Source organism: Glandiceps talaboti, chromosome 9 (assembly GCF_964340395.1).
Source record: "Glandiceps talaboti chromosome 9, keGlaTala1.1, whole genome shotgun sequence".
Taxonomy (NCBI): Eukaryota; Metazoa; Hemichordata; class Enteropneusta; family Spengelidae; genus Glandiceps; species Glandiceps talaboti.
In genome coordinates this window covers 12,791,546-12,814,392 of record NC_135557.1, presented here as the reverse complement: position 1 = coordinate 12,814,392, position 22,847 = coordinate 12,791,546, and the positions used below count along the sequence as shown (strand labels likewise).

The 22,847-nt window shown below is 34.8% G+C and overlaps 1 protein-coding gene across 16 annotated transcripts in view; it reads right to left on the bottom strand.

Moving 5' to 3' along the window:
• The window catches only part of LOC144440474 (uncharacterized), a 79,308-nt gene that overhangs the window by 19,967 nt on the left and 36,494 nt on the right, over positions 1-22,847 (bottom strand). For 2 of the 16 annotated variants that reach the window (XM_078129846.1, XM_078129842.1), the window contains 9 exons: positions 22,529-22,594; positions 21,332-21,469; positions 14,979-15,023; positions 14,241-14,285; positions 13,500-13,553; positions 11,498-11,548; positions 10,598-10,639; positions 10,108-10,161; positions 8,457-8,645 (listed from right to left, as the gene is read on the bottom strand). In XM_078129846.1, the coding sequence (XP_077985972.1) occupies positions 8,457-8,645; positions 10,108-10,161; positions 10,598-10,639; positions 11,498-11,548; positions 13,500-13,553; positions 14,241-14,285; positions 14,979-15,023; positions 21,332-21,469; positions 22,529-22,594 (684 nt within the window). The remainder of the gene's footprint in view (positions 1-8,456; positions 8,646-10,107; positions 10,162-10,597; positions 10,640-11,497; positions 11,549-13,499; positions 13,554-14,240; positions 14,286-14,978; positions 15,024-21,331; positions 21,470-22,528; positions 22,595-22,847) is intronic. The other 14 variants (XM_078129850.1, XM_078129854.1, XM_078129845.1 and 11 more) reach the window with 13 other exon arrangements.

Here is a 22,847-nt window from a genome sequence, read left to right as displayed (position 1 = left end):
ACCAAGCCTCCAGCCTGGATTGTTTCAAAACAAAACTGAAGAAGACTTATCTGTTAACCAAAGCCTATGGTGTGCTTTAGCCATTCAGCACTACTGAACAGAACAGTGCTCTGGAAATCGGCGCTATAGGAATTTGTAATTGATTGATTGATTGATTGATTGATTGAACATTAAGTTACCGCTGATGATATATGCTTGGGCTTTCAAGGAATAAAAATATTCATACTACAGTTAATTGCATGTAATTTGTAAGTGTCTGGTCCTCAATACCAGTATATGTACATACCTGTACTATAAGTGGAATACTAGTAACGGCAATAGTGGACTCCTATCCACACTCACATTACTTATTTTGTTCTTCTGAAGAGTCTTTCATTCCAAAGTGTTATTACACACATGGCATAATGTGTAAATGTTATCAAATCCTACACTATCACTAGGAATTTGCTTTGATGTTTTTAACCACACATAAAACTCCCACCCCATAATCACCTATCTCCATTCTTTCTATAACTATATAGGTCACAATATGATCACATTTTACCAGATTTCACCTCTTCTACATGCACACCAATTGTTTTTCTTTACTGTAGAAGAGTGGGAATTATGCTAGATTTCTGTTTCTGTATTACACATACGTTGACATCTTGTGTGTTATTTTTGTATTCTTTAAAATCTGTAAGGTTTCATTTAACCCTTTCATGACTAGTGACAAGTTTTAAATAATACGGGGACCCAATTTATATGAATATTTTCATAACTACAATAATATTACTTTATTAGGAAGTAACATTTCTTTAATTCCAGTCTAAAATGAAGTTGATATATGCCAAAAACTTACATAAAACAAGAATTTTGTCCAAACAATTTTGGCGGAATGTTTTCAAGTATTGAAGGGGTTAATTAAATCTGAGTCAAACTTCTTGAAAGAGCCAGTGTGAGTAAGGTGTAAAACCAGTAAAAATTATTACTCAATTATGACAGCGGCTATCAAGGTTTCAGATAACTAAGAGAGACACATACTAAAACTATTGTCTAGACGTGTAGACTTAAAGCTATCGATCTGAACATTGATGCAATTATGTGCACGGTTGGGTACCATTTCTAATGAAATTCATTATCATTACAGTGAACATTTTGGGGACGTCCAAAATTACCACTATCTTGATTACATGGTGAGTGCTACATCGAACAATAACAGTCTTAGTTTGTGTGTATCTTAGTAAATCGAAATCTTGCCGTTCTAGTAATACAGACATTTGCAAACTACGATGTATGCTACTTGTAGTTTTCTAATGAATGGGAGACCATTGCAAGAAGTTAAAGATTTAAAATCATAAACTAAATAACAACCCAAATGATACATCAGGCTAGATTTAACACCTGTCCAATACAACCTAAATGTACCATATAAGTTACAATGAAATATTAATTATTAAACAATTTTTCCATTCAGTAAAATGTTACGTTAAAACAAGGTTAATGTACTGGGCAGACAAAGTGGCTGATAAATGTGCTATTTGTTGTCGTTAAGTTCAAAATTGACGTTTTAATTTCCTGTGTTTGTACCACATTGGTATAACAATTTACCCACATATCTGATCAGAATTTATTTCAAACATTTTTGAACATTTATGAAAAACTATGTAAAACTAATGTTTACTTAGTATTGCATAGTAGATTGTTTCAGAAGTACTGAACATCTAAAATATAGTGCAAACCTGGATGTTTTGGCACAAGAAAATTTTGCAATTTTACAGTTTTACTAATTGCCAGACTGTTACAATGTGTTCGTTCATCTATGAGAAGATGTTTTAGTCACTATTTATTTTTGCATGATTGTGTTTTCCAGCGAAATTAGTGAAAATAAGTCTTTAGCGAAAATTTCCTGTTTTACAGTGAAAAAAAGGCTAGCGACGTACATCGTTTTAATTTATTAACACTTTCTAGCTTTTGTTATAAATTGTGATTAAGTTTAACTTAATTTATCTTGGTTATAACTTGACAATGATTAACTAAAATTAGCTCTATTGGGAACTGTAATTTTTCCGTTTTGTTCATAGTTTGAAATTATTTATGTTGAACGTACTTGCCTTTGATTATATCAAATGTCTAAAGTGATCAAACCTTTCAATACTCATATAAATAGTGTATTTTCAATCTTTAGCATCATTGCAGGAAATTTTGAAGAAGTAAAAACTGTTCATTCAGTTAACCAATTTTATAGTATCAGAACTTGTTTGACTACAATAACACAATCATACTGCCATGACACTGTCAAAATGAACAACGTTAAAGTATGTGATTTCATCATCATGAAAATGTGCACTTACAACTTTGGCCCCATAATTCATGAAAATTAGAAAATGCACATTAATGGGGTGGCACATTAATGGGGTAACCTTGTAAGTAATTTGAAACATTGTCATACTTATAAAACAGGGAAATTAATCATGTACATGTATTAACGAACCAGTCGAACCCACAGAGAAGATCAAGAAAATGCATGGGTCAAAAATCATGAAAATTCAAAATATCCATATTAAATATACCGGGCCCATATTTCTATGAAATTAAAAACCGTTTCCATTTTACAATATGTAATACATACATGTACACTACCCTTGATGCATCATTGCATGGTTCAAAGATCATGAAAATATCCAATTATATACCCATATTTCAATGAAATTAAAAAAGTGTGTTCACTTTTCCACTTTGCGATACATGTATGTGCATGAAATAACTACACTACCCTTGATGCCCCATTAAGGCTATTATACAAAGTACATATATGCTAAATAAACTTAATTAAGTTATCTTAAATGTAAAAACTGACTAATTCAATGATTCTTATCAAAATGGGATGAATACATGTATGTATATAGCGGTAGTCAATCTTACATGACGTTTATGAGATCCTTAATTACCTGTGTCAAACTTTAAATCATACATTTATCAAGCAACTGAACCTTTTACATTGCTTCACTGTGACTGTTGCTGCCTTCAATTTAGCTATGAATTATGTACCGGTATCATTATATCAATTTTGATTATTTGAATAAACGTGATATTTCATTAAATGGATGTATTATTTGAATAAAATGTGACATATCAATTATCTACAGACTCACTAATTATTTGAATACATTAACTATAAACTATTAAATGCGATTTATTATTTTGACTAAATATGACTTTTACTTAAATCGACATTCATTATTTTGATTTAGTAATTATTTCTGTGTCATTGATTACGTGACTATAATGCGACTTAATGACAATTTAATAACAGAGCCCCATGACATGTGAGTGCAAGTGTGGCCACAGATACTTGTCTGTGTTAACATGTTGTGGCATATAGACAGGTGCTTGCGGCATTTCTACTTTCATCAGTGTACAATGTATATGTGGCAAGTGAAAGTTGAGCAGAAACTACCGTAAGCTCAAGTGCAAATACCCCAGAGTACCCACACTGGCAATCACGCAGTATGGGGGTCCTTTTATCATGTGATCACACGTTTTCATGTACAACAAAGATCACACCCTACTTTGTGCATCATTGGATATCATATTGCAGATACGCAATAATGTTTTCAGTACTGCACTGTAGTACAAATACCACTGTATGAGTGCAACGGTGCATGGATTTTCTAGTATATATGTACTAATTCATCATCATCTAGTGTCTATCATAGGAACTTGGAAGAATGTTATGGTTGGACTTCACTTCTACGCAAAAATATTATGTAACTTATATCAATGGATTTAAAATACAAGTTTGGATCATAGTATATTAAAAATAAATTATGATAGTTGCAACTTATTATAATGATTCTTAAACTGCAGATTTACTGATGTCAACATTTAAATGCGGGCCCATTCTTTTCACAATCATGATTAATGATATTCAAGAATGTATAGAATGCTCACATTTTGTATTCATGGATGACACCACTCTATCTGAGTGTTTCAATCGAAGTTCGTCCTATTCTGCTATGCAGTTACAATTAGACAGGGTGAACAACTGGTCACATATTAATAACATGAAATTAAACCCCAAGAAATGTAAAGAAATGGTTATGTGTTTCGCAAAAAGTGTTACTGATCCCCAGCCCCTCATGCTCGATGGTATTTCCTTGTCATCAGTTGAAAATTTTAAATGCCTTGGAATCACTATTAATAATCAGTTAAAGTGGGAAAACCACGTTAATGAAATTGTTACCAAAGCTTCCATGAGATTACATATTTTACGGATATTATGTCGGTTCGGTGCTAGCGTAGAAGACCTCAAGCTCATTTATGTATCCTTAGTTCGTTCAACTCTTGAATACTCATGTGTTGTGTGGCAGGGGGGTCTAACAGAAAAGTTAAAGACGCAAATTGAGCGTATTCAGAAACGGGCCTTGCGGATAATATATCCTTTTTACAGTTACAATGAATCACTGTCCTTGTTGAATCTCGATTCACTTGAATCTAGGCGGAAACAAATCTGTCAAAAATTTGCTAAGGATGTAATTCAGTCCAACCACAAACTCAACTATCACATCCCAACTCCAAGTAATCATAACTATGCAACCAGAAATCGTAACCGTGTGAATTTTTCATTTCGCACAAAACGCAAAGAATGTAGTCCGATAGTGTACTGTGTAAATTTGTTTCGCAATAGGTAAAGTGTTTACTACATGCTTTTCCTTGCGTTCTCGTGTTTTGTGTATTTCATCTGTAAATTGTGTTTTGGAGTTCTGTGTCAATTTTATGCTGTTGTGGTTTTACCATGTGAGAGATTCCTTTTTAAATTGGTTTTGTGTATTTCTGTAATTTGTGTTTTGGGTTCTGTGTAAATTTTATGCTGTTGTGGTTTTACCTTGTAGAGATTCCTTTTTAAATTGGATTCAATTGTATATGTTTTTTTTTTTGTAACTCAGTGTAATTTGGCCTTTTGGCCACAATGGCTGGGATTAATAAACCATTATTATTATTATATTATTATTAAATGGGCAGGAGACTATAACTTAAGGAATTATCATAATGAAAAGAATGAACGACATTTATATCTTATAATTTGAAAATCTACAGCAGAATTCTACCTGGTCTATTTTCTTCCTTATTTATTGTACTCCAAAAATATGGAGACAAGAACCATGAGGGTTAGGGACATTAGAGTTTGGGCAGTGTTGTAAAATGATTCTTAGATTTTATCCAATGCATATTTAAACAGCATAGACAGGTTGGCCAGTGAGTTCCCTTCATGCATGGAAAAGATTTCCCTTCTATATTTGAAAAATTAATTTCAATTCCATTTTACCTACAGGCAGAATGTGGAATTTAAAAAAAAACATATTATATACAAAGTACTTTTAACTTAAGTTTAAGTGAATACTCCCCAAATACACTTACAAATATACAAATGTAGGTCACTTGCATTAACATTACAGTTGGCAGCAAACTTATATTATATAATATAGTGGTAAGGAATCACGATTTTTATCATGTAAGAATTTCAAAATCTATGCAAGATGTTGTTACCATCAGCTAGTTATATTAAACAAACTAATAATTTAAAACAAAGTAAGTGAATTGTGACTTTGAATTGACTCCACCTATGAACAGTTAACTGCTTTTTAACTGCCTTTTCTGTCTAGTGTTAGTGGTAAGCTTGACATACAGGAGGCAGTTGTGGGGGTTGTCTTAAATTAAGTTAAAAACAGCAGGGACTTTTTTCAGTCTACTAATGGATTAATAGTATACAGTAAATCGTAGTAATCAGGTGAATTCTAAGTTGCAGAGTGACTTTTAAAAAGCCATCACTCAGTAGCTTTACGGCTTGCCGTTCTAAGCAGTGAATTCACTTTCCATCTACAAAATGTAGTTTATTTATAGTTCCACTGCTGGTTTGTAATGGAGCTTTTATGTACTATTTTCATCTAAGTATGTAGGGCTTAATTCAACAGAGCAGAACCACTCCTTTTATGTATCTTGGTAAGCTACTGGAGAATAGTTAACGCCAATGCATAGTACACATGTTAGCAAGTTGTATGGTTCCATATTCATGATGGTATTGTGTCATTATGGGTCCATGCTAGGAGTAATATAATAACTTTATAACTAACTGCTTATATTAAGAATTGTACATTTTTATCCTCATTATTATTTCAGAGTGCACACTGGTAGGACAAAGGTAGAAATCTGGTAAATTTGCAGTGCACAACTCAGGTTGACATACAATGTAATTTTGGTTGTGTATCCAAATAACGGTGGGTTGGTGGCATTGGAAGGGGTCGGGTTGGAGAGACTACATTTCCTCACAAATTCATGGCAAATACTTAAATGATCAAATTAGAGATTTTTACACTAAAAGCTTATTATTAATTTTTAAACAATACCTCTTTATATCAAAACTTAATGTCTTGATTGTCTTCTCAATTTTCTAAATGTTTAGCTCTTTGAGCCATAAACTGGCTTCGCATGAGCATTGGTACGGACTTTGGCTCTTTTAGTGGAAAGTTTGTGGAATGTGCAATGATAATTTCACCATTTGCAAAGAATAACTGTTTTAGTTACCCCCAGGAGAGGTGTTCAAATGCCTTGAAAAACGAAGAGTTGATTTTTCTTTCATTATTTAGCATATTATAGCAATTTTTCTAAGGATTTTTATTTCATAGCAGTATAAAAAATCTACATTTTCTACTTGGGTTTTGATATAATGGATATTTCCATATAAGTTCCTGGTGATGGATTAATTGAATTATGACATGGCAAGAAATGAGTTATGGTTTCAAAGCCATCTGTAACGAGATTCATACCATATTGGTGTCAAGGTCAACTATGGAATGTCAAGGTCAAAGCCACCATATGGCCAATATAATCGGTAATCACAAGCCCGAACTTTTGAATGTAACATAAAATAGTGGCAGTTGTAATTTTGGTGTTGTTTGATTTCCTCTGACCTTTAACCAGCAGGCAAAGGACTGTCAGACCAAATATGGGATGAAACTCGTAAAAAGATGGTTGTCGGTTTTGAATGAAATACAGTTATGTAAATTAATGTAAATCAATGTAATGTAATGTAATGTAATGTAATGTAATGTAATGTAATGTGATGATTATTTTGTTATTTATATGAAATTTATAAAAATATAAATTATGCACAATATACATTTAACGATATTACAACAATTAAACTGGTTAGCTAGATGAATATTTATAATGATGAGCATTAAGTTATATTTGGAGAACATTTAATAGGAATTAGTAACATATGGAACACCACATTCTTCTGGGATGCATTACATTGTAAATTGAATTCTTTTTTAGCGTACCATGCAGTACATTTAACATGCAAATTAGATGCAAATTAGATGCAACTGCCATGCATAAATGGAATGACTGTGATTTAGATGAAGTGCATACTTTTCATAATTGCTAACTCTACAGGTCCTAGTTCATTCACAGGAAGGGGTGTCTAGGTTTCATCTATTGGACAGGAGAGGTGCAGGCTATCTTCTACTTGGTGTTTAATATATAGAATTAGTCTGTTAAATTAGTTGCCCTACCTCAGCATTAGTGGTATCATCCTTCATTTCCTTTACCTGCTTTCGTGCTTTCAGACCTTTAAAACCTGCTTGAATTTTAACAGCAGCTTTTTCAACATCAGGATCATTAAGATCAATATCAATCTCCTCCTCCTCATCCTCCAATTTTAAATTCTCATCCTCCCCCTTTCCCTCTTTCTTTTCGGCAACATTTTTTCGAGCTTTGAAACCCTTAAAGCTGGCCTGAATTTTAACAGCAGCTTTTTCAACGTCTGGATCGTTTAAATCAATATCTACTTCCTCCTCGTCCTCCTCTTTAGGTTTTTCTACTTCCGTTTGTCCCGCCCCCTCTCTCGTGTCCTGAACTTGCTTTCTAGCTTTGAAACCTTTAAAGCTGGCCTGAATTTTAACAGCAGCTTTTTCAACATCTGGATCATTTAAGTCAATATCTATTTCCTCCTCCTCCTCTTCTGGTTTGTCAGTTTCATCTTTCCCCTCACCCTCTTTCACTACTGATGCCTGCTTTCTAGCTTTGAAACCTTTAAAGCTGGCCTGAATTTTAACAGCAGCTTTTTCAACATCAGGATCATTTAAATCAATATCAATTTCCTCCTCCTCACCCTCATTTGATTTTTCAGTTTCATCTTCCCCCTCACCCTCTTTTGCTACAGAAGCCTGTTTTCTAGCTTTAAAACCCTTGAAGCTGGCCTGAATTTTGACAGCAGCTTTTTCAACATCAGGATCATTAAGGTCAATGTCAATTTCTTCTTCCTCCTCGTCCTGTTTTGATATTTCAGTTTCATCTTTCCCCTCACCCTCTTTCACTATTGATGCCTGCTTTCTAGCTTTGAAACCCTTAAAGCTGGCCTGAATTTTAACAGCAGCTTTTTCAACATCAGGATCATTAAGGTCAATGTCTACCTCTTCAACTCCTGCTGGTTCTTCAGTTTTCTCCTCAGCGGCACCCGCCTCTTTCTTTTCTTTCACTTGTTTCCTGGCTATATGGCCTTTAAAGCCGGCTTGGATTTTCACAGCTGCCTTTTCTACTTCTGGGTCTGTTAAGTCGATATCTACTTCCTCTTCCTCTTCTGCCTTTTTCTCTTCTTCAACCTAAATAATTATACAATAGGTTATGATTGCAAGATTGTCAAGAACAGTAGACTCATTGATGCACTGTCCCTATTACAGTCAAGACCTATCACAGTCAAGATATTAGACCTTATGATTTCATCTAATACTTATAATCAGGGTTCTTTATGCTAATAAGAGAGTTGTAGTGGGTGCCATCTTATGACTTTATCTAATAATCAGGGTTCTCCCTAGCTCAAATTATAGAGTAGTGCTTTTCAGGGTTCTCCCTAGCCCAAATTATAGAGTATTGCTTTTCACTATATGATTTCACCTAATAATTCACTTGCCATTTGAGAGTTCAAGTTGTTTAATTTCACCTAATATTAACCAGGGTCCCCTGGACCTTTTTGAAGAGAAAAGTGGTTTGCCACCCTGTAATTTCAATTTCTCCATACACGGTATTCTCACAGTATTTTTCGTAGCTACTACTCACAACTGAAACCTTGTACGAAGATGTTAATTAGTCTTACAGAAGTAAATAAAGCTATTTTGCCATCAAAGGGTCCCATGTTTTGGTAATGACTGGGGACCAGTAACCCTCTTATGATACATTGATAGCAAAATTTTGTTGTTGTGAGTCAAATTGATAAAAACTGACATTTCTTGTGAGTCACCACATAGTATATGAGATAGGGGAACACCAAATTTTGGTGCGTCACTAGAAATTGTGTGCATCAGTGGCGTGTCAAATTGTCTTAGAGAGCACGCTGCTGGGGACTATTTTGTCCGCAAACTACATGTACATTTGTATGCTGTAAATAAACATTTAAATTAATACATAGATGTACAAAATGTGTGTACAAATGTATGGTACATCAGATGTTAATATACCCAAGACACACAACATTATTTCATACTCTATCAATCCTCAGCTGTGGGAAAAGAAAGTTAAAAAATCCAATTTCAAAGAGAATGGGTTACTTGTGTGGACATTACCTGAAATAAGGAAGTAAGGAGTTAGTCGAAGGATATTTAAATTAGTACCATCTTGAAGTTTAGTTTATAGCAGATTTTTACCTCAAATCTAGACAAAGTATCTGCCATATATATGTGCTGCTGGAAACTTATACACAATGTACACTGTCTAATACTTACACTAGAGAAACTACTTAATATATTACTTTACCGTTATATCATTATCCCAGGAGTTCCAGCAATTACTTTGAGACAGACAGACAGACAGACAGACAGACAGATAAAGACAGACAGACAGACAGACAGACAGACAGACAGCTACAAATATACACACCTTGAGCAAGATGAGGTCTTATTAATAGAGACATCAACTAATTGATTTGGAGATTCAACACCATTAACAGAGAGATGGCTAGACACAGGTGGACAGACAGACAGGCAATTATATAAAGACATAAAAAATGTATAAAGGCTATGAAGTGCATTGCACTATGAGACAAATTGGTCCTGTATGCTGACTTCCTACCTTCTGTTCACTTTGCTCAGCATCGTCCTCTGTTGCTTTTACTTCCCCATCCTCCTTTTAACATATAGCAAGATGACAACAAATCAGTCACCAGTACAGAACTCTCTCTCTCTCTCTCTCTCTCTCTCTCTCTCTCTCTCTCTCTCTCTCTCTCTCTCTCTCTCTCTCTCTCTCTCTCTCTCTCTCTCTCTCTCTCTCTCTCTCTCTCTCTCTCTCTCTCTCTCTCTCTCTCTCTCTCTCTCTCTCTCTCTCTCTCTCTCTCTCAGGTACATGTACATCGTCATTCACAATGGTGCATTGTGAAATTGCCTTATTTTACCATAGGAATCATTAAGTGTAAATTTCTTGGATTGTCATATACATGTCCATTTGGATATTAATATTCACCACTGAACTAACAATTGCTGTCAACTGTACATGTACATGAAATACTATGAAATAGATGGTGATTTACCAGGCTAGCAATAAACAGCTAGTTCTAGAATCGTACCTGTGTTTCAGCTGGGGCATCAGTGGTTTGCTCTTCAGTAGCCTTGACAAATAACATGAAATACACAACATTACATTACACATGGCCTTGACAAATAACATGAAATGCATAACATTACATTACATTACACACAGCCTTGACAAATAACATGAAATACATAACATTACATTACACATACAAACGTAGCCTTGACAAATAACATGATAAAACACACAACATCACATTATACATTACATGTCTTAAGTTAAACACAATACATGTAAATACAAAGAGTATACAGAACAAGTACAAAGTAATGTGTTGTAAAGGAGATGAATGCCACCAGAGATTGCCATTGTTTTCAAGCTGCAGATACTTATGTTTTTGCTTCATTTTGTTTGCATATTTTTTCTGTTGTGCTGGGAATTGGTCCCACCCGTTTTCTATATACACACAAAGACACACCGCGCATGATTTGTACAGATTTCAATTAAAGTTTCAGACTGAGAGATAGGATAATGTTGCACAGTCACTATCGTGTCTCTGGGGGAACCATTACGGCTTTCCAAGACAGATAGACCGCAATCTATAAATAACACCTGCAGACTCTGTGTCTTTACAATTCTAACTTATTTCATGAAATGTTAAATTTCGCTCTTCTTATATACTTCTTGAATGTTTTTTTTTTTAAATTGCATACGCTTTGTATATCGTTTCTTATTCATGCATTATCCCTGAACAATGTTATACATAAATTGTATTGCCATGGCAACAAATAAACTAGCTAGCAGTATCTGTATCTGGTACAATTCATTAGATCTTTTGTTATTATTGGTAACAGGTTGAGAAATTTTTAAAATTTGTTTTAAACGATCTCCTCCAAAATCTCACTTGATGTTAACTAATTATCTATTATTATACCTCAGTTTCAGCAGGTTTTTTCTCCTCCTCCTCAACAGCTACCTCACCCTCCTTTTTACAAAAACACAACACAAAACAAACAATAAATAAATAAACACACAAAAACGCAAAATAATAAAAATTTGAAGCAATAATAAAGCATAAAAAATTGAACATATATTCATACATACAAAGACATAAAACAAAACACATATATGCCATTTTATAACACAAACCATAAAACAAACTATATATATTGTATAAATTAATGAAAGAAAATATATTATCAAAAAATTAACATATATTCATATTATATAAAAAGCATGGCCTAAAACATAAATCATTTATAAAATAATTATAAAACAAACACAACGAAAAGTAACGCAATACAACATTTAAAAAAAAAAAAAAAAAAAAAACTAGCAACATATATTCATATTAACAAAATGTGCTTAACAAAACACAACATAAAAAAAATAAAAAATCATATCTAAACCAATTGAGGAGTAAACTATAGAACTGAGAGAAATGTGGAGGCAGATGAGCAATTTTGCATTTTGGCCCTAAACTTTATCCCTTAAGATGCCGTAGACTTGTCATACAAAAGACTCCCTAGGTCATAGACTATTCATGCAAGACTCCCTCGTCCAATGACTTTTTCCACTATAGAGGAGGATCTTACTTACTCTACAATTATCAACTTTAATTTGAAAGGAATAATAAAACATATAATCAATCCTATTTTTTTCTTTATCCACACATTACATAATATATTTGTATTGTCATATGAATATTAATTTACCTAGATATGAGGTGAAGAGGTGAAAATTGGGCTTATGCAAATGTATTAACTTGTCCGCATATATGCAAATGTGGCCTGGGAACCCAGAAGGGACTGCATACAATTTGTATATGCAGACATGGTGTTGTGTTATTAAAGGAAACACTTTTTGCACCAAAATAAATTTGTATGAAAACAAATATTAATAACTTTCACAGATATATTTTATTTCAATAATTATGTATTAATCATTAAGGGATCTACAGCTATATATATACATGTATTGTTGCCATATTTTTGTTCAAGGTCACAAGAAGGTGTGAGAAATTGGCTTTTTTTATGTTTGCGCATAAATTCAGTGTGTAAACTTACAATGGAGAGTATAGAATTTTTATTCCAATAACCAATTTTCTTTAAATCTGTTGTTTTGTAAAAGCCATAAATAATAAAATAAAATGGCACTAAAGTGTGAAAAAATTGTATGTCCATGAAAATGACTAACAAGGTAGATTCGTAGTATAAACTTATAGAATTGACAGTTTATCATTAGCATTCCTATGACCTAGTTTTCTCTTAACTGTGTTTTTTAAGTAATCATTGCATCTTGACAAAATAAGTATTCAAGTGATACCTCCAGCTATAAAATGTCTATGATAAGAATGATGGAGACCATAACTTATTCATTGCAAGTCATGACTACATGTAGAGTTTTGATTAGCTGATACAGTGCAAAAGTAATGGGATGAGAAATGTGAGAGCTTTGATAAAATGTGCTTGGTACGCAAAAGTATAACATTACATTGAAGTGTATAGAACGTACCACTCAGACCTGAATAACATTACATGTCAGAATGTATCACCTATTATACCATACACGAGCCAAGTTGAACAAAAAATATGGAATATATACTGGTCATTCTACGTCACGACAACACATGTCTACCTCACAGCTGATTCTCCAATATGATTCTTCATTCAGCTGAAAAATACTCTTGCCCTAAGGGTTGACACTACTCATCTACATGTAGCAACTCGTAGTGACAAAAGCCCCTTAGGTCACTCATATTTTTCATGGCTGAACAAATGTACATGTATTTGGGCACCTTGCATTCGATGTACTTGATGTACATGTGTTGTGTGCATACACTATACACTGTCCATTTGTGTGTGTCGGGGGAGGGGGAGGGGAGGATATGATTTGGAGGGTAGTGGTGACAGTACATGTATGTACATAACACCAACCTGTGATTCAGCTGGCTTTTCCTCCTCTTGGCCTTCTTTTGATTCCTCTACAACCTTTGAAACAAAACAATAACAACACAAGACAAAACATATAACATATACTTGACTATAAAACAATAAACAATAAACATAACTATAAACAACATATGAACATTAATGGCAAACATTTAGAACAGGACTTACAACTATGGAAACACAGAACAGAACTTTAACTGTTAAAATGCCACACTAGTGCAGATACAAAAAAATGTAGTATTATCATAATTATAGTGAGAGGGCAAGGGTCACAAACAAACCCTTACATTTTTAATTCCTTCAGTTGATATCCATATTAATAGGATGAAGCAGATAATTTTACTGAATGTAGACGTGTGGGTTAAAAGGGAAATTTATACGGTCTAGAAGGTTAATATATAACTGCATGGCATTTCAAGAGTTACATCAACAGACTTACAGGTTACAAGAATAAGACACACAAAAAGAGCGTACGGCAGAATTAACGACAACTGATAAACAACTTAGAGAGAGACAAGACACGATATAACATGAAATTTTATCATTTGCACACCTGGATGTGACAAGACAATATGTAAATTAATAGTTACAGGTGCATTTTACAAGAAGTGCAAATAAGAAAGTGAGTGGCACGTGTACATGTAAATGTGAACTTTTCTCGGGCTGAAAAAAAACCTACGGGTTAATATAATTTGTGAGTTTTATTACTGTCTGTGATAACAATACCTGTGATTCTGTAGTTTGTTCCTCATCAGCCTTTTCCTCTGTTTCCTTCACAAACAAACAAACACAGACAAGGGACAACATAAACATGCTATGAACACACAAATAATGTACACAAACAAACAAACAAACAGACGATCGTTTTGTATGAACCAAGACAGATACAAAATAAAACTAATGTTGCAAACTATGTGATATAAGCGATCAATGGATGTTGACTTAATAGGGATCTTGCAAACCCGCCATGTTGAATGTTGCATCATGGGAAATGTGATCAATTCATAGTTACCACAGATAATCCCATAGTCCTTTGCATCTGAGCATGCTCAGTCTGGATTGCAAGTTCCCTATTACACTCTTAGAAGGTTGGCACCCTTGATACCAAATTTTCCTCAAGTTCCTCACAGTTAAACTCCTTCAGTGTTTTACACTATCTTAATTATAGGGTGATTATATCGACAAATAAACCAAAGCATCGCTATGTATTATTACCCACTTGTGTAACCTACCACATACAATTAGCAACAGCTTTAGTTTGCATCTGTCTCAGTTTGTCGATAGCTTGATTTCCATAGTAGTATGTGAGAGATCAGTGAGCAGTGAACTACAGTACAGGTTTCTGATTGAGTAATCCAGTGTTACTCTGATGTTAACTCTCAGCCAGCCTGTCAAATATTAGAATGATGGATTATGATTGAAGAGTCTGTCAGTGATGTTTCCTATAACTATAGTAGTTTTTACCTTTGTTTCTGTCTGCTCTTCACCTGCAGCAGCTTGCTCCGTTGTCTTTACAAAACATAAATGCAAAACAAACAAACAAATGCAAAATTATAAGACACCTAATCAAACCATGCATTATCAAATAAAATGAAACAAAATAATAAAATGTACGAAAATTATGTAAAATTATAAAATTTATAGTGACTTATTCACTACAATTGTTAAAACCTGTCTGTGTTCGGAAGCATATGAATAAAATAGCTATCAGCTTAAAATAGAAATGTTATTAATGAGTTCCATCTTATCAAGATTAAGACTGAGATATCGTATCAGTAGAAGTTTTTTTTTCTCAAATACAATTATTCATATCTTTCAAAATCATGTTTTCCCATTCACTGATGATATTTGCCTCTGTAATCCAAATGATATTACATTTTTGTATTTATGATTTGTCACATATCTGTCTATATCTGATTTCACATATCTATCAGTTATATGATTTCTATCCATCTAAGTTATTTATGAGTTGAATCTTGGTTTTGGTCATTTTTCCAATAAGTAGACACATATTAAACATTTATATACAGGCATCCATAGTCATGGACATGTCATACACCCACACACCCAGTCAGACATACATGTACATGTACCTACTCTCCTACACATACACATTTTAATGGTTAGATATTAAACCATGTAATATGTAAATGCATATATGTGACTAAATATGTATGTCACATACATACATTGTACACATAAACACAAATACACCACCATACAGACACACACACACATAGTAACATACAAATGTAGAGAGAAATGCATATTAAGGAACTTGTGAGACAGTCCGAATAATGTAATCCGACATTTTGAATAAAAATTCTTTTTCAAGTATATATGCAAGACAAAGGCCTGAATATATCTGAAAACATACAAATGTACATGTATACATGTTCTAAATACATTTTACTTGTCTGAGTTTATACAATCAAAAGCAACATGCATGCCTACACACACACGCACACACACACATGTCAGTTGCTTGAAAATACTACATACAAATGTACACGCAGGACAATACATAATTATAATATTACATGATTTTCATGATCTCAAATACTAAACTTTGCCAAACTTCAGAAACTTAAATTTCCTCAGATATCAGTAAAATTTTGCTGCCAACATCAGAGCACCATCAAGAACTATTACAATACACTACATTCTGGTTACTGAAATTCCAGCCATCTTGTATGTACAGATTACAAAAAGGTGCCCCAGCTTTGGCAAAGCAGGGGCTAAAATATGGTCATGGCCACTGATTATATGGCAAAGCATAAAACTGTAAACAAAATGTTAGTATAAACTCTGTATTCTTGACAAGGCATTACATTTACTGGATAGTCTACAGTGCATGGTTACCAGGTTAGCCATGTTTACAGTGCATGGTTACCAGGTTAGCCATGTTTACAGAGCATGGTTACCAGGTTAGCCATGTTTACAGTGCATGGTTACCAGGTTAGCCATGTTTACAGTGCATGGATACCAGGTTAGCCATGTTTTCATTAAAACAGTACAGCAAGAACGAGATTGAACTTCATGTCTGCTATTTGTACACCACATTAAAAACTTTTCTGGTCGTCACTTACAACCCCAAAATAGCTTGTGAACAACATTCCGAGTGACCAAACCATGAACTCATTTAGCCCTTTGGTAAACAGAATAATGGCACACAGAATTTAACTGTATTGTTACACTATATTGTGAAACCCAACAAACTCCTGTACATGCTACAACATGTACAGGAGAACACAAAAACCCTTCCAATACCAATTACCATACTCCATCAAGAAAGCAATTCAGATACACATACCTTCTGGCCTAACTTATATAGCAACACATGTAGTGCATTTCTGTGCAATTAACAACACACCTTTGATTCTATCTATGGTGTATTCTGCTTGTTTGTTATCCTTTGGAAGGATTATCTATACAAGGTAATAGGGGTGAAGTGTCCCAAAGAGGGGTTCACTTCCCAGCTACTGGAAAAGGGAGAGTGTATTGTGTGGCAAAGTGAGTACCCCCTTAGCAATGAGTGATGTAATCTTATGGACAACATATAGAAAGGTGAAACCATTAAGAGATCAAAATAATATAGAGTGAATTTACCTACTGCATATAAAACGCAAGGATATGAGAACATGAGAGAATATGATACTATGGTTTCAGGTGGCATTCACACAGTGTGAGTTACTTACTGAAGATAGATGGTGTAAATCGTAGTGATTCTATCATAGATGGACTGTGTATACTATAAATACATGTACATGTTACAAACCTGCTCCGTGTCGTCCTGTTGGTCTTCATTTTTGACCTTGATGTTAGTAAAGTACAGAACAGTACGTCACAATACATCACATACACATGACAAGACAGGACAGAACACAACAAGAACACTACATGACAGTATCTGTCTGTGATGGCATAAATAATGACTTTCTATGAATTGTAGGTTTGCTGGCTAAACACGTATCAAATGTCGGGCTCTTCCTCCTTCCTTGCACTCTATAATTTCAAACTCTGATTTCATTCTGTTTGCCAGAAATTCCATTATTTTAAGTGATCAAAATGTTTGAATCATTTAAATCTGTCAAATTCCAACTATTCTTTCAGAGGTGTGAATTTGTTATTATTGATGAAGCTGTACAGTTATTACTGATTCAGAAATGTGTTTCTTTTATATTATATTATCTCATTTTGTCAATCAGTTTTGGATAAATGTTTTTTTGTGTGTTGTGTTCACATCATCTACAAACTACACACCTCATCTGTATCTGTCTGTGTTTCCCCATCAATGTTCACTCCTTCATCATCTGCCTCATTAGTAACCTTTGTTAGTTGACAAAAGAGATGAGTTATGAGATGGAAGGATGATGATATTAGGATAAATAAGATAGATGTAATGAGATAAGGTGCACGATATATCAAGCATACAGCTGAAAGCTCCAAAATCACTTTCTGATTTTAGTCTGACATTGAAGTAGCTCATTATACAACACTGGGCTGGCACTAACATCTCTCACAAGTATTACAATGTAACACGATGATGTACATATACATTGTACATGTTATTGTTATACTATTACTGTAGTGTTAGTAACTACTAGGGTTAATGCTAGCACTAGTTAACACCAGGCTAGCAGAGTACTGACACTGGGCTGGCACTAGCATCTCTCACCAGTATATCTGTATGTTAACAACTAGCAGGGTTAATGCCTCCACTAGTTAACACCAGGTTGGCAGAGTACTGATACTGGGTTGGTACTAGCGTCTCTCACCAGCATACAATGTACATATACATGTATGTTAGCAACTGGTTATAATGTTTGCACTAGTTAACACCAGGCTAGCAGTGTACTAACACTGGGCTGGCAATAACATCGCACCAGTATACATGACTGTATGTTAGCAACAGGCAGGATTCAAGCTTGCACCAGAACTACTGTACATGTATGCTACACCTGACTCACTCAGTGCTAATTAACATCGGAGATCCACCAACATTCCCACCCCTGTTACTCTTAGCAGCTTGAAAGATTCATCCTTGCACTCAGCAATATACATGTATGTCAAAACAACGCTAGCTCAGTCACTTGACCCAGTGCTGATATACCTCACCAGCATGTGTTAGCAACTGGATGGGACCAATGCCTGCACCATACCTTTGTTAATGTCATTGTTAGCTCAGTACTAACACCGGACTGACACTAGTAACACCTCACCAGCATACATGTACGTTACCAACTGGCAGACTTACAATTTGCACCAGCACTATGTTAACAACTGGCTTGTTCAGTGCTAACACTAACATCTAGCTGGCATTATAAACATAACAAACGTCGCCCTAGGAACTTAGCAAGTGTTAGTACATGTAACTGGAAGGGTTCAATGCCTGCACCATCCCTATGTTAACACCATGCTAGCTCAGAGCTAATGTTACGCTGGGATTAGCACCTCACCAGCATGTATTAGCAGCTGGAAAAGTCAATGCCTGCACCATCCATATATTAACATCTGAAGGCTAACTCAATGTTAACATCAAGCTAATAATACCAGCCAAGCAATTGGAAAGGGATTCTTGAGCTGTATTGTAATTTGTACATAGAGGACAGGAAACATTAATAACACTGATGGGAGTATACCAGTTATGTAGACACTGAAACATCCACTTCGAAATACTGATTCAGAATTAGTTATAAATATTTTAAAGTTAATGTACATGTACTTGCGAAACTGGACGATAACAAGCTGATACAGTTGGAATGTTCACGTGTAACACGTTTCATTAAATGTGTTCCATGTTTCAAATCAGGCAAAATAAACTTTTGAGTTTGTTTCTTTCTATATTTATAATAGGCATTGAATGTTGCTATCTCATTAGTTCCTTATCTTTTGATGTTCATAAAGAATGCTGTAAAATGTGTCACAGGTGCAGATTACATTGTAGCATTAGAATTTACCGTACTCGTATGGTGTTTTAGACATATACATTGTATAGCTATACCTCATTTTGTTGTTCAGTTTGCTCCTTTACTTGTTCATCATGGACAGCAACCCCACTGACAGTTAAGTCCTTTGTTTTGTTAAAAGTGACAGACATAACATTTAATATGCAGGACAGACAGACATAAATGACATGATATACATAACATATGCAAGACAGACAGACATTATGTGAACATTACAAACATGATAATTAACATGTGATGTTGACATAACAGAGTATAGATGTTACAGACAGACAGACAGACAGATGGACATACAGACAGACAGACAGACAGACAGACAGACAGACAGACAGACAGACAGAAAAGTCAGACAGACAGACAAACAGAGAGACAGAGTCAGTCAGACAGACAGACAGTCAACAGACAGACAGACAGACAGACAGAACACATGGTACATAGATGTCAGGCATGATACAATTATGAAAGTCATGCAGGAATGAATATATAATGACCTAATTTGCATAATGAGATTAATGAAGAATATTAAGGATTATGCCTGTTTATAATTTCAAAATGACAATTTAAGTCGCTGATAGGATATGACAAACCTCCTCCTGTTGATCTGTTCCCTCCTCATCTTTAACTTCCTCTGTTCCCTGTTCTGTCTCTCCTTCTCCCTCCTCTTTCTTAACCTCATCACCCTCCTCTTTTTTATCCTCATCAACTTGTTCATCAGTAACTTCCTGTGTTAGTACATTAGGCATGCAATGAAGTGGTGGGTTTAATACTGACATGCAACATAGAAATGGTTTAGACAGACAGCCAGAACAGACACAGAAAGAGAGACAAACATACAGAACAAAGAGACACAGACAGAGACAGACAGACATAGACACAGACAGAACACTCATAGACACAGACAGACAGACATAGACACAGACAGAACACACACACAGACAGTCACACACACATCATGATAGAAATAATTGACAGTTAATGGTTAATAACGTTAATGAGCAGATGGTTGTAGATGATGAGTTTTGAGTTCAATCCAGTTTGATAATGTAACAAACACTACACTGTGATGACAAAATTATCAGATAGACATTTGTCAATAAACAATGTCTCCATAGTTGCGATATTTGTGTTTCATTCTGAGATGACACAATTCCCTCAGAAAGACAAGACAATACAAACCTGTTGTTCATCTATTTGTTCCTCATCTTTGGCCTTTACTACCTCCCCCTCCTCTTTCTCTCCTTCTCCCTCCTCATCTTTGACCTCTGTGTCCTCCCCCTTGTCTTTCTCCCCTTCTCCCTCCTCCTCCTCCTCTTTTTGCTCAGTTTGTTCATCACCTGGGTCTACTCCCTTTGTTAGTAATACAATTACAGGCAATGAAATGAATGATTTGTAAAGCAGATAGTCAACAGGCATACAAAACACAGATGAAAGAAACATGTAACAATACAACATACTTAACAGTACTTAAGAGACAGACAGACAATCAGATAGACAGACAGACAGACAGACAGACAGACACAATCAGATAGACAGAGGATTAGAGGCAAACACAAACAGACAGACAGACAGACAGACAAAGGAACAGAGACAGAATGACATTCATAGACATACAACGTACACATGTAGCTTCACTGGTGACATTAATAATTATTGTTATGTTAGTTCAGCACACAGTACATGTGTACTTGCAATGGGTTATGACCACTACAGTCTGTACATACTTTACTCTCCGAAGTATATCATTTAAACTTAATTACACAGTGGAGGATTGTAATAACTGTCTTCTTTCTTGGTTATTTACAAAATGCTCAGTTTTGCACCCTGTCCATATGACATGAAAACACACACCTCTTGTTCATCTTTCTGTTCCTCCTCCTCTTTTGATTCTTTTTCCTCCCCCTCGTCTTTCTCCCCTTCTCCCTCATCTTTTTCTCCCTCTTCCTCTAATTCTACCTGTTCCACAGTAACAGGTTCAGCAGTGTCCTCCTTTGTTAGCAAAGTACATGCAGTTAGAGAATCAGGAACTTGAGAGTGTTACTGCTATGTGCATATGACATGTTTACAACAATGACACACGATGACTGGTGAGAACAAGTCTCATTTTTGACATTTGTACGGTATACATGTACATCATGGTGGAAACTCCTATACATGTATGTACATAGCTCCACCTGCCAGTGGTTGGTAAGGAAGTCAATGCTTATTATAAAACACACAGTCACTTTGTGACAACTAAGATTGCAAAAAATTACCAACACAACTAATTTATAAAGCACAAAGTCAACCAGTATAATGTTAGCTTACAAGCAAATTTAAAAACACCTCATCATGTTTTGCCTAGACAGAAATAACCATTGCAGACATGAACACAAAACTGGCAGTTCTCCAAAGTCAGAAAATGCAGACTCAGACTATAGTGCAAGAATCAATAGAAAGCCAGTGATCTGCACTATACATTCCAGCACCATCTGCCTTCAATCAAAGCTCTATCTTGGTGAAATACTATGGCAATAGACAACCTTCACCACTAACCAATGTACTTGCAAGCACACCCAACCTACATTCTCCACAACTAACCAAAGTACTTGCAAGCACACCCAGCCTACAAGCTCCAAAGTGTAGTGCCATCCTACATGAAGCTTCTACTTTTAGACTAAAACCTTGCAATCTCTATGCTAAAAACTAGCGAGAGAGCGAAGTTCTGGCATATCAGAATGGCAGACTACATTTACAGGTGTACTGAAATTCAATTAAGATTGCTAATTACAATATATACATATCCACATCTGCGCGCACACGAACACACCCACATGTACACACAAATACACACACACACACACAAACACACAAATCACTATGACTTTAGCACTACAGAAGGCCACTTCTTTGCACCTACATGTATCTAATGGATAGAGGCAAATATCAAAAGTTACCAGAAAAATTCCCATTTAAAGACAGCGCAAATTTGACAGTTAATTCATAAAACACATGGATCCTGTCCACATGGTGAAGAGAGTGCTATTTACACTATCTGGAGTCACTGACCTGTTGTTCATCAGCTGCTTTCTCTTCCCCTTTTGTTTCTTCTGTGGTTGCTTCTTGTGTTGAAGCCTTAACATTATGGGCCAACAAAAATGTAAAACATAACAAAAAAAATCCCAAAATTAAAAAAATAATAATAATAATGAAAACAGAAATAATTGTTTAACTATCATAAAGAAAACTACAACACAATGTGATAATTAGGCAACAAAAAATGCAATGTTGTGGAGATGTATAATTTCATTTGAATATTAAATAAATATGTCTAAATCACATGTAGCATAAACAAACATAAACAAACATAGCATAAACAAACAGTTTG